The sequence below is a fragment of the Catharus ustulatus genome, chromosome 2 (genome assembly GCF_009819885.2).
Source record: "Catharus ustulatus isolate bCatUst1 chromosome 2, bCatUst1.pri.v2, whole genome shotgun sequence".
NCBI lineage: Eukaryota > Metazoa > Chordata > Aves > Passeriformes > Turdidae > Catharus > Catharus ustulatus.
The window spans coordinates 118,327,962-118,342,946 of record NC_046222.1 but is presented as its reverse complement, the minus strand read 5'-3'; the positions used below and the strand labels follow the sequence as shown (position 1 = coordinate 118,342,946).

The 14,985-nt window shown below is 37.3% G+C and overlaps 1 protein-coding gene across 11 annotated transcripts in view; it reads right to left on the bottom strand.

Annotated features, from left to right (window-relative positions):
- KDM6A (lysine demethylase 6A) overlaps positions 1 to 14,985 on the bottom strand; it is a 153,284-nt gene that overhangs the window by 39,011 nt on the left and 99,288 nt on the right. For 5 of the 11 annotated variants that reach the window (XM_033051032.2, XM_033051033.2, XM_033051034.2 and 2 more), the window contains 9 exons: positions 14,537 to 14,630; positions 8,782 to 8,908; positions 6,204 to 6,302; positions 5,613 to 5,832; positions 4,916 to 5,050; positions 4,319 to 4,474; positions 3,566 to 3,661; positions 1,518 to 1,622; positions 554 to 949 (listed from right to left, as the gene is read on the bottom strand). In XM_033051032.2, coding sequence (XP_032906923.1) covers positions 554 to 949; positions 1,518 to 1,622; positions 3,566 to 3,661; positions 4,319 to 4,474; positions 4,916 to 5,050; positions 5,613 to 5,832; positions 6,204 to 6,302; positions 8,782 to 8,908; positions 14,537 to 14,630 — 1,428 coding nt within the window. The remainder of the gene's footprint in view (positions 1 to 553; positions 950 to 1,517; positions 1,623 to 3,565; positions 3,662 to 4,318; positions 4,475 to 4,915; positions 5,051 to 5,612; positions 5,833 to 6,203; positions 6,303 to 8,781; positions 8,909 to 14,536; positions 14,631 to 14,985) is intronic. The other 6 variants (XM_033051036.2, XM_033051039.2, XM_033051035.2 and 3 more) reach the window with 3 other exon arrangements.

Here is a 14,985-nt window from a genome sequence, read left to right as displayed (position 1 = left end):
TCCATCTTCAAGTTCTAACACACATACACAAAATACCCTCACACACTTTAATCCCTATGGATTGTTACAGGCATTATTATACTTTTCTGAAATAACCTGGGGTGCTGAGTGCTACATATTAATTTTTAAAGATCACATGGAAACAAAATATGGTAATGATTACATCAGGGTGACAATGTAATGTCAAAAACAACTACAACATTCAGCTTCCCATGAAATACACACGAAAAACAAAGTCACAACATTTCACATTAAAGAAGCAACAAAAAGATGCACAAGTATTCCCTTTTAAAAAACTTTTCTACAAAGGCAGGCAGCTGAGCACTGTGGAACTACACTCTTTGATTTATGATCATTTCCTTTATCCTAGAAGGAGCTCAATTAACATTCAGACTTTCAATAATATAAAGTAGTGCGCAGGTTTAATTTATGTTTTATTAGAATCTATACCATCAACTCTAGGGAAAATGTGCTTTTCCAAATGAGAGCCTTCCAGCAGTGACTTGCCCAGGAAGGCTCCTCAGTGCACCCTAAGAGCAAACAGAAGCTGTACCTGAGTGGAGTTGGATAGTTGGTTTTTCCACGGCTCCTCTGCGCTGCTGGTCAGGTTTGTGCGGTTATGAGGTAGAGAGAGTGCGTTTCGCTGCAGGTAAGGCACGTTTCCATTACTTCCACTTTCTGTTATGTGATTATTGCCTATCAAAATAGTGTCTGTACTACCCAGCGTTCTTGCTGTGCTGCAGGGAATGGGGCCTGCTGGAAAGGGTCCATTAGCCATAGGCTGCCCGGGGCAGGCGGGACGGATTCCACGCTGAGCGACATTAGGCACTCTGGTCAGAGCAACCTGCGGCTGCTGGCCAGAGACAGAGTTTGTAGGCAGTGATGAATCAGCTGTTGGCCCGTTAGGAATTCCAGTAGATCGTACCTGTGCAACTCCTGTTTGTCTCATCTAATGGAACATGAACAAAGCACAACAATATTGGCTGCAGAACTGAGAAAGGAAGGGTCATACAAGGTTTGTGTACTTTACTGCACTGGTCAGTTCCAATTTTATATTAATTTCAAGATCTTCACAGTTGATTTTGAGAGCCAAGGTGACTGTCAGGCTCATAAAAATGCTGAGTAAATGTTAAGTAAAGCTATCAGCACACTTTTTTCTTGGCCCTTCAGTCTGAGTGTTTTACTGCTGATGCTGGACAGAGGGAGAGAGAAGTGAACAATGACAGGACGAGAGAAAAGCTGTTACTACAGCCAAGTATTTTCAAGCAGAACTGCTTTACTTTGAAAGTGTGGCTTGAAAACTTTTACATTAACCAGCTGCCCTATAATAAAACACAGTCAAACTCATTTTGTTTCAACCACTAATCCACAACTATCCTTTATCCAAAAAAAATTAACACAATACAGCAAAGGGCATGAGAACTCTGTACAGCAGAAATTCTTTAGAATTCTAGAAACGTAACAGTCTCTATTACAGACAAAAGTATGGTAGATAAGAAAAATATTTTTGTTCTCACCTGCTGGTGTTGCTGCATCAAGACAAACTGACTCTCCAGCTGTTCCAGCATAAGTTTCTGTGCTGGATTTAGATTATTTCGGTTTGCACGCAGCTGTTCCAAGTGCTAAAAAAACAGCAGTGTGGTTCATAATCATTACAATTGCATGGGCTTTTTAATAATTTTCTTGCATAACATACTAAAAAGTATCCACGAAGACAAGACTTGTAAAGCTGAAAAGGATCAAGATTTCTGTTGCAGACTCTAACATTCTTCCATGCACTCTCTTGCAAACAAATCTTATTACTAGTTACCAAAACTAGAGACTCTGTAAATTATTTGACTGTATAATTATTACTGCCACACTAAAATTAAGTGTGCTGGTACCATAAAAGAAAACTACATTCAAGTATGTTTCTACAGAATTTGTATCATAATTATTTAAATTTTAACACCTTTCTATATTGTGACATTCTTTTATTAATACCATTCATCAATAAAATTGATGAACATCAATACAAAGTGATTTAAACCTACAGGCACACATGAAAACTTCTCCTGAAAATATGAAAAAAAAACAAACCAGAAAATTTTATGATTTAATTAGCGAGAGCAACATCTTAAAAGTTATGATATTAATCTTGTTTGCAACAGATAAATTTAGATATCTATTACCAAAAATCTGATCTCTGCATTCATTTTAAAATACCCAACACCCCACGTCATTCTACCAGTAAGTCTGCTGCTGCTAAGTGGTATGACTTAAAAAGCAGATGAAGATGGTTCATGCCAAAATCCTGGATTAACAGTACCTTCCATTCTGAATTCCCTCTGAAGGGGAGTGCAATAAATAATATATATATACACACATATATATGCATGTGTATGTAACATGCCATATCCATCCAGCCTTTGAGCTGCCAATTTTGAAAGGCCAATATGAAGATGCAATAAGGGCTTTTTTATTCATTCTCCTCTTGCATCATACATTTCTGGCTTTCCTTTTATATATGCTGGAATCTTGTCAAGCTATTGCCAGCACATCCAGTCTACTGTACTCAAGAGAGGCCTACTGAGGTTCTGCTTAGAGGAGGAAGTTGGATCTGGAAAAAGGTGAGACTGAAAAGGGGAAAAAGCAATAAAATATAAAATAAGCCGAGAGAAATAATGAGAATGCTTGGAGAGAGAGAGAGAGAATGACTGAGAAGAACCAAAGGGGTGGGGAGGCAAGAGAAAGAGGGAGGGAAAATTATACAGTATAATAAAGCCAATATTGTTCAGACAGAGAAACAGCTGAAGAACTATATTGGAATTGAGGGGAACATTGCTCAGTTAATGAGAATGCTTTCTGCCTCTGCTCCCTTCTATTTCTCTTTGCATCCAAAGCATGTACAATGCATGGGTAAAATTTTCCAGCAGGGTCTGATTTTCAATATATGGAATTCCTGCTGAAGCTCACTGCATGCCCTAATGAACTGAAGAGATAATGAAACTTCCTGATAAAGAACATCCAAAATAAGATTTCCAAATTAAAATCTAGCATTTCATATAATTGTGTTAGGTGACACAAAATACAGAAAAGCAGCAGCAGATTTCATTGGAATAATTATTTTGTACAATGTGCTTTTTTTAAATTCAATTTGATACAAGAAGCAACCTGAGGAAGGGATGATATTACAACAATACTTCTACACCTCTCTCAGTATCCCCCACATTTCAGCAAGTCACAAAACTCACTTTGCACATGAGTGTGACAGTCTGCATATCTGTCTTTAAAACTTCAGAAAAAAGAGTTACTGTATGTTCTTACTTTATAAATTATAGAATTCATACAATCTAAGTGTTCTGTTTCTGCTAGAAATAATTTAGTTTACTACTAGAACTTATCTCACAGAGAGAGAGGCCACAAATATTAGAACTTTAACTACACCCTGGGAATTATTTGGGAAGTATTTTACACTGAATTTCAGGAATGTGAAACCAGAACATGCCCTTGGTGTATTTTCTTAAAAGGAAGAAGGAAAGAAACAAAATATTTAACAGAGTTTCTGAAGATCTCCCAAACATACCTGTAATTTCTGTGGTGTCAAGCACCAAGAATGAATTTGTTGCTGTACAGGAGGATGTGACACTGTATGGCCACTGCTCCAAACATCTGAAGTATTCTGAGAGAAAATGTTACATTAAAATGTGTGACTATCAAAGGGCCAACATAATTTCTTTTACTATCTATGTTATCTTATTTATGAAAGAACTAGTAATAGTTTCACAACTATTATTTAAAAATAATATAAAAATATATAATAGTAAGAATGTACTAAATTAACCAAGTCTCATTCTACCATTCCCAACAGTATCAGAGTAGTCTGAGGAAAAAGTTAATGATATCTAATATCATAAGGAGAAACAAGCAAATCAAATTATGCAATTAACTTAAATGTATGCTACTTTAAAAACTGAATACTTTATCTACTGTAACACTATTACACGATGATGAAACACTTGAATTCTAAATATAAGCAAAGGCAATAGACAGGATGACATGATTGTCTCCCTCTCAATCATCAGACCACAACTGCACTTCCTCACTACAACTGCAGTATAGTGCCACCAATCTGCACTATCCTTATGCACCTCCTGTCTGAGCTGGAATCTGATTAAACACACCACTGAAAAATGTTTTTTTAAAATTTCTAAAAACATTCCCCACCTTGATGCCAAAGGATTAAAATTGACAGCACAAATTCTGTGCATGCTGCATCACTTCAAAGCATATTTCCAAATAATTTTGGTAGGGGGCTCCAGTTCATTGGAATATATACCTTTGTTGGACTAGATGTTCTTTTCCTCTTGGCAGGACTGGTCAGGTCATCTACTTGGCTAGAAGGAATCATGTGTAGTGGCAAGGATTGCTGTGAAATTGGTGTTTGAGTGAGGCCTAGTACAGGTTCAGTATTTGGATGATGAGGTTTACAAGCCTAAGAATCACAGAAGGAAGACAAAAATATGGTTCTATATATTCTTAATGCTTTCCTTTCAATTTTATAATTTTAACAGCCCACATACATTAAAAGGGCCGAGTAGATATTCTGAAGCTGATCTCAGTAACTGAAAAATCAGTTTCCATATGGTCATCAATGGAGGAATGTGTACCTTTCACGGGATTATTAAACCACTGCAGCATTTCTATTTAAGATGAAATCTTTTAAAATCATGAAAATCCACAAAGGTTCTAAATTGGTACCCCCATATTTCTCCCACATTATAGGGAGCTCCTTGATCTAATATCCCTCTGCAAATAAATCAAAGGCTTCTTTTAATAAAAGCCAATCCTGTGCTCAATAAAATAAGCTTGACCACTACAGATTGTAAAGAACCCTTAAAGCTGGGCACCTGCAGAACATAACCCAACTTCTCACCTGCTGTGCTGTGTTCATGGCACCCTGCCTGGAGGTAAGCTCTGCGGGGATTGGTAGGCTCCATGCCTCCTCAATACTAGGAAGTAATTTAGTTTTATTCTGTAGACTACCTTGTGGAAGGTTACACAACTGAGCCTAGGAAAAATTATGTAAAAAGCAAATTTAACACAAGCCTACTTTAGTAAGAGCAAGTCCATGAAATCTTCCTAAATGCTGTAGCTAATTATGTTTTAAAGAGAGGACAGATTTAAAATTTTGGGGTTTAGAAAGGTGCTAGGTATAAAGAGGGTAACCAGAATATAAACCTTTGTGAGAATCAGAACAAAGATGAGCTCTGGATTCAGAGGTCTCATAATTCCTTTTTTTCTGAAATTGCAAACAAGAGTGAAAGATAGTGTGTTGCGTATTCTCACTATATGTTATGAGAACTTAAAAATGTAGACAAATACAAAGAAAAAAGCAAAACGATGTAAAACAGTATGCTTTGATTAAATGTGCAAAATAGGGTTTATAAGGAATTAAGTTCCACTTAAAAATGAAGAAATAAAATATTACAGGCTATGATATGCTTACAGTACACATGAAAACAGGTTAAACACACCACAAACAACTGCAAGTTAAACTCGTGTGTGACTTCTCCCCTCCCCTCTGCTGTGTGTTTGAAGAGTATCTCCCCTGCTTAAAGCATTAGTTTTACCTGTAAATACTTTATCCGTGCTGCAAGTGCAGAGGTATTACTACAATTTTTGCTCCTAGTTGCATTTAAGTAGCATTTAATGGCATCCTGAGGCTGGTTGCAGGACTCATAGAGTGTGCCTAGGTCCATCCAGGCTGCAGCATGGCCATGGTCCAATTGTACAGCACAGATATAGGCCTGTAAAGCATCCATAGGCTGATTTTGCTGTTGGTACAGCACACTGAATAGAAAGATTAGTGAAGTTGAGAATTAATAACAAAGTCAAGACAACAAGCAACTCAAATATACACATCCCTCCCCAACCCTTTAATAAATTTTGGCATTATATAAACCACAGTTATAAGAAGAAATGTATAAAACTTTAATATGCAAAATTCATATGCATAACATATTCAGTATTTTAAAACACTGAGAAGCAAATACTAATTCATTTTTTAAACTTCAAATCAGACAAATCTGGCAACATGAGTGTATAAATAAAAAAGACTTTACAGTCCCTCTGAGTTCACAAAAGAGTTAAAAAGTTGATATTCTTTATTTATATATATTACCATGAAATTATTTCATTGTATAACCCCGTGTCATTCTTACCCTATTGAACACCATGTATCTGCACTTGCTTCTGATTTATCAATCGATTGCCTATAAGATATAAAGGCATCCTGAACTTTCCCAATACTTGAATAGCACCTGGGAGAAGAAAAAAAGAACTTTGGTAGTATTTATAGAAGGTAATCATTGAGCAAGACTGATCTGATAAATGTTAAGTCATGCAAATACAAACTCAGCATTTGCTGTTTCTGAATGCCAGGCACAAGCAGACTCAAACATCTCAACGTGTATTACTAACTATTTATTTGAGCATCCTAAAACTACTTAAACCCTGGATTACTACATTTGCAAGGAAAACAGTCATCCCACATTTGACAGACTTGCATTTCTTTCACTTGTGATACCTTGTCAGTCAATAAAAACAGTATTTATCTACAGACAGCATTACAGTGAAACAATTAAGTTACCTATTTCATCAAACAAATGGTTATAAAACTTAATGTTCTACAGAACAGAATTATTGAGAGATACCGACCAACTCAACCAGAACGGTCCCTGACTGCCTGGGAGGCTTTTTATGTGCATTTCTTGCATCTCAATCAAATTCAAGAAACAAACAAACCAGTTACTTATACTGCAAATTTTGTAAAAGGTTGTGAGATTCTGTAGTTTTTTATATGTCTTACTTTCATTCCTCACGTACAAATTCAAAGGTATTCGGGCATTAAGGAGAACTACAATTATACCACAGGGAACAATACCTACAGTTCTAAAATAAAAAGCTCCAAATAAAATCAAGATCAAATATCCATCTATATCTATTTACTAGTTTAATCAACAGTAACTGTGTCCTGTATTGTTTGTAACAACTTTCTCTGTTGGAAAAAGAACTGACAACTTTCAAAACACATACATAACAGCAGAAAATTTATTCCAGTAAATAGTAAAAAACAAGCAGAACAGTACAGGCAAAGGTTTGTCAAACATGTTTCCCTCTTTCAAGTATTTTTGAGGCACACCAGGAAAGGAATACAATAAAATACAGCATTACTTTGCCTGAAATCATCCATTAAGTCTGAGTAGTGTTTCAGGAGATTGTTTTAATGACAATCTAACCCAATGTCCAACAGACATGTTCCACTCTGCCTGTGTATCAAACACATAAAGCCTCTCATCAGGGCAGCACTAATATTAGGGCACCACAAAATTTTGGCAGATAGAATTTTTCCAGAGGGAGAGAAGGGAGGTGGTGATGTATTTTGTAACCAGCTTGGTATCTGGTTTGGACAACCAGCAGATGAAGGAACAGCACAAGGGAATACATGAAGAGGGGAAAAAAAGAGTGAATGCATGACCCCATTCTCCTCCTGCCAGAGTATGGACTGGAAAAATGGGGCACAGAAACATTTTTACTCAAGTCTTCCTTATAAAACAAAACAGATGCTCCCACAAAATTGTCCGCCCCATTTCCTGAATTCTCCCTCTTGTCTGCAGGGCCCTAGATTTCACCCTGACCACCTGAGAGCAGAGCACAGCACGTGTAGAGAACTCCAGCTCTGTCCTCCTGCCTGAGAACTCCAGGCAGGAGGTGCTCAAGGCACCTAGAATGGGACTACTGAAGGAAAAACAGGATTTCAGCCCCCTGGAAGACAAGATGTACAAGATGATCCCTGGCTCATTTTCCCTTTTCCCTCCACACCTGCCCTGCCCCTCTGCCACACACTCGGTGCTGGCTGGAGATTCCCATCTTACAGGAACAGCTGGAGAAATATCAGCATGACAAAATCAAAAATAGGTTCCAGCTGTATGGGACCAGAATCTTCAAGAATGTCAGCTGGAAGACACTGAGGTTAGGATATTAATTTTATTTTTGCCTCATTCTTTTTAAATGTATTCCTCAACAGAATGGATGTGTTCACATATGGACTTGAATTGCACTCAAAACTTTCTCCAAAACCTGAGTATTTCAATAGTTACTACTAGCTTAAGTGAAGAACTCAATTATCTTAAAAAGGAAACCAGAAAAACTCATCAAATTTGTATGATTTACATCTGGGAATGTTATTTATCAAGTAAAATATACTGTCAAAGCCTACAAGATTAATTGAACATTTAAATAGACATTAGAATGGATCAGTCTGAGCTATACATTGCTGTGTATGCCCTTTAAAAATGGATGTCTGCCTAGGAAAGTATCTGTATTTCAGTGCAAAAACTGAGGAGGGAGATTCTGAGAAAATGGAGAGAGAAAGAATTATGAAAAAGGTATAAAGAAAAGTAACAACACTCACAGAGGATTTACAAAAAGAGGGAGAGAAACAGGTAAAACCAGGCTGGATACATTCAGATTACTGTAAATGTGTAGACTGAATAATAGCTACAAAAAAGCAGAGCCACTTGGGTAACATAATTCATCTCAACTTCTAATCTTTATTCATCCCAAAGCTGTTAGCACCTTGTCTTTTCATACACTTCCCAGAAAACTTAAGACTTCAGTAGATATATACATACATTCCCTTCATTTTTCCTCCGACAGGATGAAGAACAAAACCAATGTAAGATATAACAATTGAGCATCCTCAATTATAGTTACAGTGTCTATAAAGTATTTTCTCACCTTCCAAGGAAATACCAGGATTGACCAGAATTTGGATCTGCTTCTAGAGATTTCTGGAGATACTGTATAGCATAGCTTTCCTTGGTTGCCTTGTCTCCAAGCTGATCCACGGTGTGATGCATCCAGCCTACAAGAACAAGCCACAAATGGGAGAAAGTGAAATTCCCCAAGACCATTTAATACTCCTGCACAGCAGGACTTTGTGGCATTGATGTCTCTTCAAAAGTAAGAATATCATGCAAGAAAACCACTTATATATACACTACAAAACTTTTAAAACTTTCAAAGTTCCATATAAAATTACAGAATAAAAACGACCCGAAGTTAAAATTGCTTTCAACTAGTTTTAAAGCACTTTTTTGAATTTAAATAATTTTCTAAGAGATTAGGAGTACTATTATGAACTGCTCAATCTTCTACTATAAAAGTACATAAAAAATGTTAACTCCTTCCTCCTCTGAACACAGATACCTTCCCTGACATTGTGGAAAATGCCACCATTCTCCCTGGCACAGACAGCAATTATGTTTTTTATACATACATACATACATGTGTATATATATGCATATATATATAAATATCTAACGAGAAACATATTACATTGTTTACTCTTTTTCTTCTAAATCCTTTTATTTGTCTCATATCTACATTTGGACTAAGAATTTTTGCATTTCTATTTGAATCTTTCTTGCATTGTCATTTCCTCCTCATTAACAGAACATACTTTCCACTCACCTTGACAAATGCCATCACCTCTCATCTACATAACAAATTAATCTAACCACAGATCATATTCTTTCAAATGCCTTTTCTTCTTTCATTACATTGGACAAATTATTCATCCCCACTTTAAAGGCCTTCCACAACCCATCCTCCCCAGTATTTTGCATGCTATTAAAACCCATCTCTGCTCTAGCACTGATGCAAGGCTTGGTTACCACTTCAAACAAAGCACCTTCATCACCTTCTCCAGCTGCTCCTCATCTGCCTCTATGCTCAGATGGAATTCCTTCAAGCAGCCACAAAACCATCTCACTGCTGTTCATACAAGGAGTACAAACAAGGAAATCTTTTGTGGCCAGCAGCTGGCTTGCTGAAATCACTGCATACCACAGTGCTCAGCAATGTCTTGCTGTTTGCTCAATGGCCATGTATTTGTCTTAACAAGCCACTGCTTTTCAGAAAATATTTGTCAAATGTAAGATGTGACACAAGACTGTCCCTGTCACATCCATAAACAGCCCCTTGTGGAACACTATGGCACTCATTTAATGGACTACCCAAGGTTTGTATGAAGTTTTTGAGCACACACCTGAACTGCCTGTCCATTTAAAACCTCTCAGAGCTAAACTTTCAGCACTCTGAATTTGTGCTTTTTGATAAAGTCTAACTACACAGCCAGGCAAGACTGGCTTAAGAGAGAACTTAACTGATGAGTATTTGCAGGCTCACCTCACTATCTGTAATTACACTTTTCTTTATGATTTTTATTTTACCTGGTCTATACAGCTCATTTTTTTATTCCATTGGCTGTCACTTGTTAACAGACACTACACTTCTGCAAATGGAATGCAAACTTCCAAACTTTAACAAAGGCAGTCGAAAACAAAATCACAGCTACTGAACAACATTTGCCTGAGGTGGTCTAAGAAATATCACTTGAAAATTGTGGTCACAAGCAGAAGTTCTAATATTTCATCGACTGCAAGAAATGTCAGGTAAGGAGTCAAGTGGTTACAGTGCTGAAAAAAGTACTTTATCTTGACTGAAAATCAATCAAGTAATAAAATCTACAAATCGGGGGGGAAAATATATAAAAAACGCCAGTGATTTTTGCAGTCATGTAACACAAATTTGTGTCATTAAATTAACAAACAAGCTACCATTTGGATTTAAATCCCAAGCCTCTGAAGTTCTTCAGCACAGAGAAAATACTCATGCTTTAAGAAAAAGGCTTCTTTGGAATTCACCTGAGTGACAGTACATTAAAGATATATGTACCAGGTGCTGTTCCAGACAAACCCTGAGATAAAGATAACAGTTCAGGTATTATGAACAACGGTAAAAAAAGACATTAAACAATTTCCTCTATCTTTAGAAATGTTGTGTGCCTATTTTCTGTTTCATCAGAACCTTGCTGGATTGAAAGATAACATGTTGTATCTTTGTGAGATCTCTGCTGAGGTTCACCGATTAAAAAAAGAGTCTATTTCTAGAAGACAGAAATAACAACCAGCAATCCCTATCTGGTTTCTCTGCTGAAACAAGGGTTGCTTCTCAATTTTAGCTTCCTGCACAGAGAGTTGAAAAAGGCAGAACGCAAGAGAGAGCAAACAGAAGTTTTCCACTAGACTAGCACAGGCAGAAGAAACTGGATCTGTTCTTGAGCATAAAATTTCACGATTATAAGCCACACGTCCAGGTGTCGGCAACTGTCTTGGGTTACACTACAGAGTGTGATAAAAGGTATCTGTTCTATCACCATCTGTTGAGGGTGGGGGCAGTGATCCTTATCTCCATGGGAGATATTCTGCTAATGGGCCATCCATTGAAACCAGGCAGGGCATTGTTCTTTATCTTTTCACAACCCATCCTTCCTCCAGCCAGTCATTTTCTGCTCATGGCCATTGAGTCCCACTGTGGCACTGATAAAATTACTGCATCCCATTGGGAGTTGCTCCAGCCAGGGGGAAGAGCCCAACATTTCTTACCAAGATAAAAACAGAGGGTTTGGGACACTAAGGGAGCCCCTTTCTCCACTGGACTCCAGAGGAAAACCGGATTTCTCCACATCCCCACTGGAGCTCCGGAGGGAAACTGCACCTTGTCCAGGAGCACTGCTCCAGCTGAGCCACATCTGTCACTGCAGGAGGATGCAGCCACCATGGAATGGGACTGCTGCCAACACCCTGCCTGACGGGTGTCAGGTTGTACTCTGACTGTGTCAGGGTTTGGGGTTTGTTTCTTTGTAGTACTGTATTTCTATTTTAATTTCCCTAGAAAAGAACTGTTATTCCTAATTCCCATATCTTTGCCTGGAAGCCCCTTGATTTCAAAATTATAATAATTTGGAGGGAGGGGGTTTACATTCTCCATTTCAAAGAGAAGCTCCTGCCTTTCTCAGCAGACACTTGTCCTCCAAACTAAAACAGCAACTTTTTGTTATTTGTCCATATATAAGTCGCACCTGATTATTTATTAGTCACACTTTGGGTTTGGACCAAAATTTTATCAAAATGGTGTGGCTTGTAATTGTGAAATTACTGTACATAAAGAAGGTGAGGAAAACCCCTAAAGAGTGAAGTTTCCCATCTGCAAGACCTATCTCCAATTCTCAGCTAGCATAACTGACTACTACTTTTCTAGTGCTGGGACACTCTTAATATGATAAACACAGACCTTGTCCATACTTCACAAATGTTCCACGCTCTTTTGCAGATCTTTGCAATCTCATTTGGACAGATTTGGAACAAACCTCTCTGATGTCCTAGCCTAGCTCATGGGTCTTTTTTTCATGCTTATCAATCATTCTCACAATGAACTTGTGGCAATCAATTTTTATTTAGTAAATGTGAGTGTCTCTGAAGACATGAGCTTCTTCACCATTTCAGCAGCTCACATGCATCATCCAATTACACAGACACCATCTAGGAATGCCCCTAAGCCAAAACTCATTGGGAGAGCACTTTGAGAACTCTAAACAGATGCTTATGTTGTTCTTACACTCTTCCTTATGCAACAGTTGAGTACAACTGGAAAAAGAATATTGGGACAGATTTTATCTTCAGTCTCATCAATTTAATGTCATTTTGTGAAAAGAATTGTCTGGAAAGCAAATGGAACAGCCAAGAGAAGGAAGGCACAAACTGCTCTTATCCACCTGTACAGATCTTACTGTGATGTCTACCTGAACTAGTCAGCATTCATCAGTTCAACTGGGTATGTGTTTGTCTGGGAATCACAGGGTTTCTCCTCCACACTCACAGTCTTTAGAAATCAGCAACAGGAGCAAAGATTTTGGTAATTCCCTCACAAGATATCTGAACTTGCCTAAATTCCAATCTGGCTCAATAAACATTAACTAGCAAAGGAAAATAAACAAAAGCTATTTTCAAACTGATTTTTTCTGTCAAAGTGGAAAAAAAAAAAGAGTTCAATATAAAAATACAAATATGTTTTGACTGGGTTTTGCAAGTAGCATTCTGGCAGATGGCAGGTATTTTCTATTATTTTTTCTAAGCAGTAGTGCACCACCCGGACTGTGCTTCCTGAGGAGGTGTTTTTATTACCAGCTGCTAAAGACTAAATCTGTGATAAACACCAGACTCTGATAAATACCACTGTTAACAGAGAAGAGCAAAGGAAAAGGCTTTACTCCTTCAATGTTCCAGTTAAGACCACTCTATCCATTTCTCCACAGAGAAGCTACCCACACAACAGAACTGGGTGACCTATGCTGACTGAATAAAGAGAGTTAATCCAGTTTTCAGACAGCAGACAATTCTCAGTCACTGCTCTTACTGCTAGCACAGAGACCTGTGGCAGGATTTTATGAATACAACCATGTGCCTTTGCTTCTATTGTGGCAACATACATCAAACAGAGATGAAAAAGAGCTGGTCAGCTCTTTTGAGAAGCCTGTCTTCCACTGATCAGATGCACAGCCTTTCTGGATGAAATTGCTGACAATTTAGACTAGGTGACATAATACCAAGCTAAAAAAAAAAAAATTAAAAATTCAAAGGGTTTACTGAGATGCAAGCAACACTGCCCCATGACAGCAAAAAGAGCAACACCCAGAGTCCTGCAGCAAACTCCTCCAGCAGTTTCACTTGTGATTTCACAGAGATGACTCAAAATGAACCCACTGATTTTGACATTTTGTCACAGAGCACTAATTATCCCATTCCACATCCACACACAACCTGCACATCACAGAAAAAGAAAGCACTGTGGCCATGACTTAATGCCAGTTACAAATTTGAGTTAAATGACCACTATGTAAAGAGGGAAAAAAACAAAAAATGGGCATAAGCAGGCTAAATTAATATTCAGAATAATAAATTAGATGAAGAACATGGAGAAGGTGAATGAAGAAGTTCTGTACTGTGTTGAACAATTTTAACAAAATAATCTGGAAATACTTTTATATGGTACAGAGGACAAAAGCATTTTATTCTACCCACTTCTTAGAAATTCTTCTCTAAAAATTATTTGTCAGATTTCCATAAATATGGAAAATGACAACTTTAAAAAAAATTCCTTTTCACTTTTTTGTTTTTTTTTTTTTTTTAAATGGAACCTGATGATAAACCTTTTAGTTACAGAAGATGGTTTTCATTACATAGTATAGAGAAAGAAAAGGTAAATTTTTCAGTTGCCATGTTCTTCTAGTCTGACACAGAGTTTTTAGGTTTACTACATTTTGTCGAGCTATTTTCAAGAAACGTTAACAGAGGCAGAACAGAAAACACAGAATTCCAACTGCTGCCCTCTTTCTCTGAAAGACCACCCTCTCACTGCCCAAAATCTAACACACAAGAGCTTTTTAATTTTGTAAGTTTAAGAAAAATATTTTCCTCCTCTCTTATTTACTTGATTATCTACTGTTATATGTTGTATTTGGGTGAAAATCTCATGTACCATGCGCAGTGTGTCTAAGACTTGCTTTGGAAATGAAGCCTTAAAAAACACTGCTGAAGGCAAAGATGGCAAAAACGAAACACAGAGGAAAATAGAAGTTAATTTTACATACCTAACTGCTGTAAGACAGTTGCTTTTACTTGTGCAGGAAGGTTTTCGATCTGCAAAAGCTGTTCATAAGCTTCCTTTGCAGAGTGATACTTTCTCTGCAAAAGGAAAAAAGTAAATGGATTAATCATAGAGCTTACAACAGATCACCAATAGCAACGATTTCACAGCACTGACAGCACACAAACACATTGACAAAAAATTCTAGATTTTTTTTTTGCATACAGTGCATATGAAAGCTTTAATGAGTGACGTATATATAGGGTAAGAGAATAACTTCCATAAATATAGTATTTAATAGAAACTGGCTACTTAAAATAATTGAGGGAAATTTGCAAATTGTTAGATTTTGTCATCTCTTCGTACATGCATTATGCCCTTACATTACAATATTCTCAAACATCTGAGAAAACCCCACACAAATTCCTTCCAGGAAATTTGTGACAAAAACAG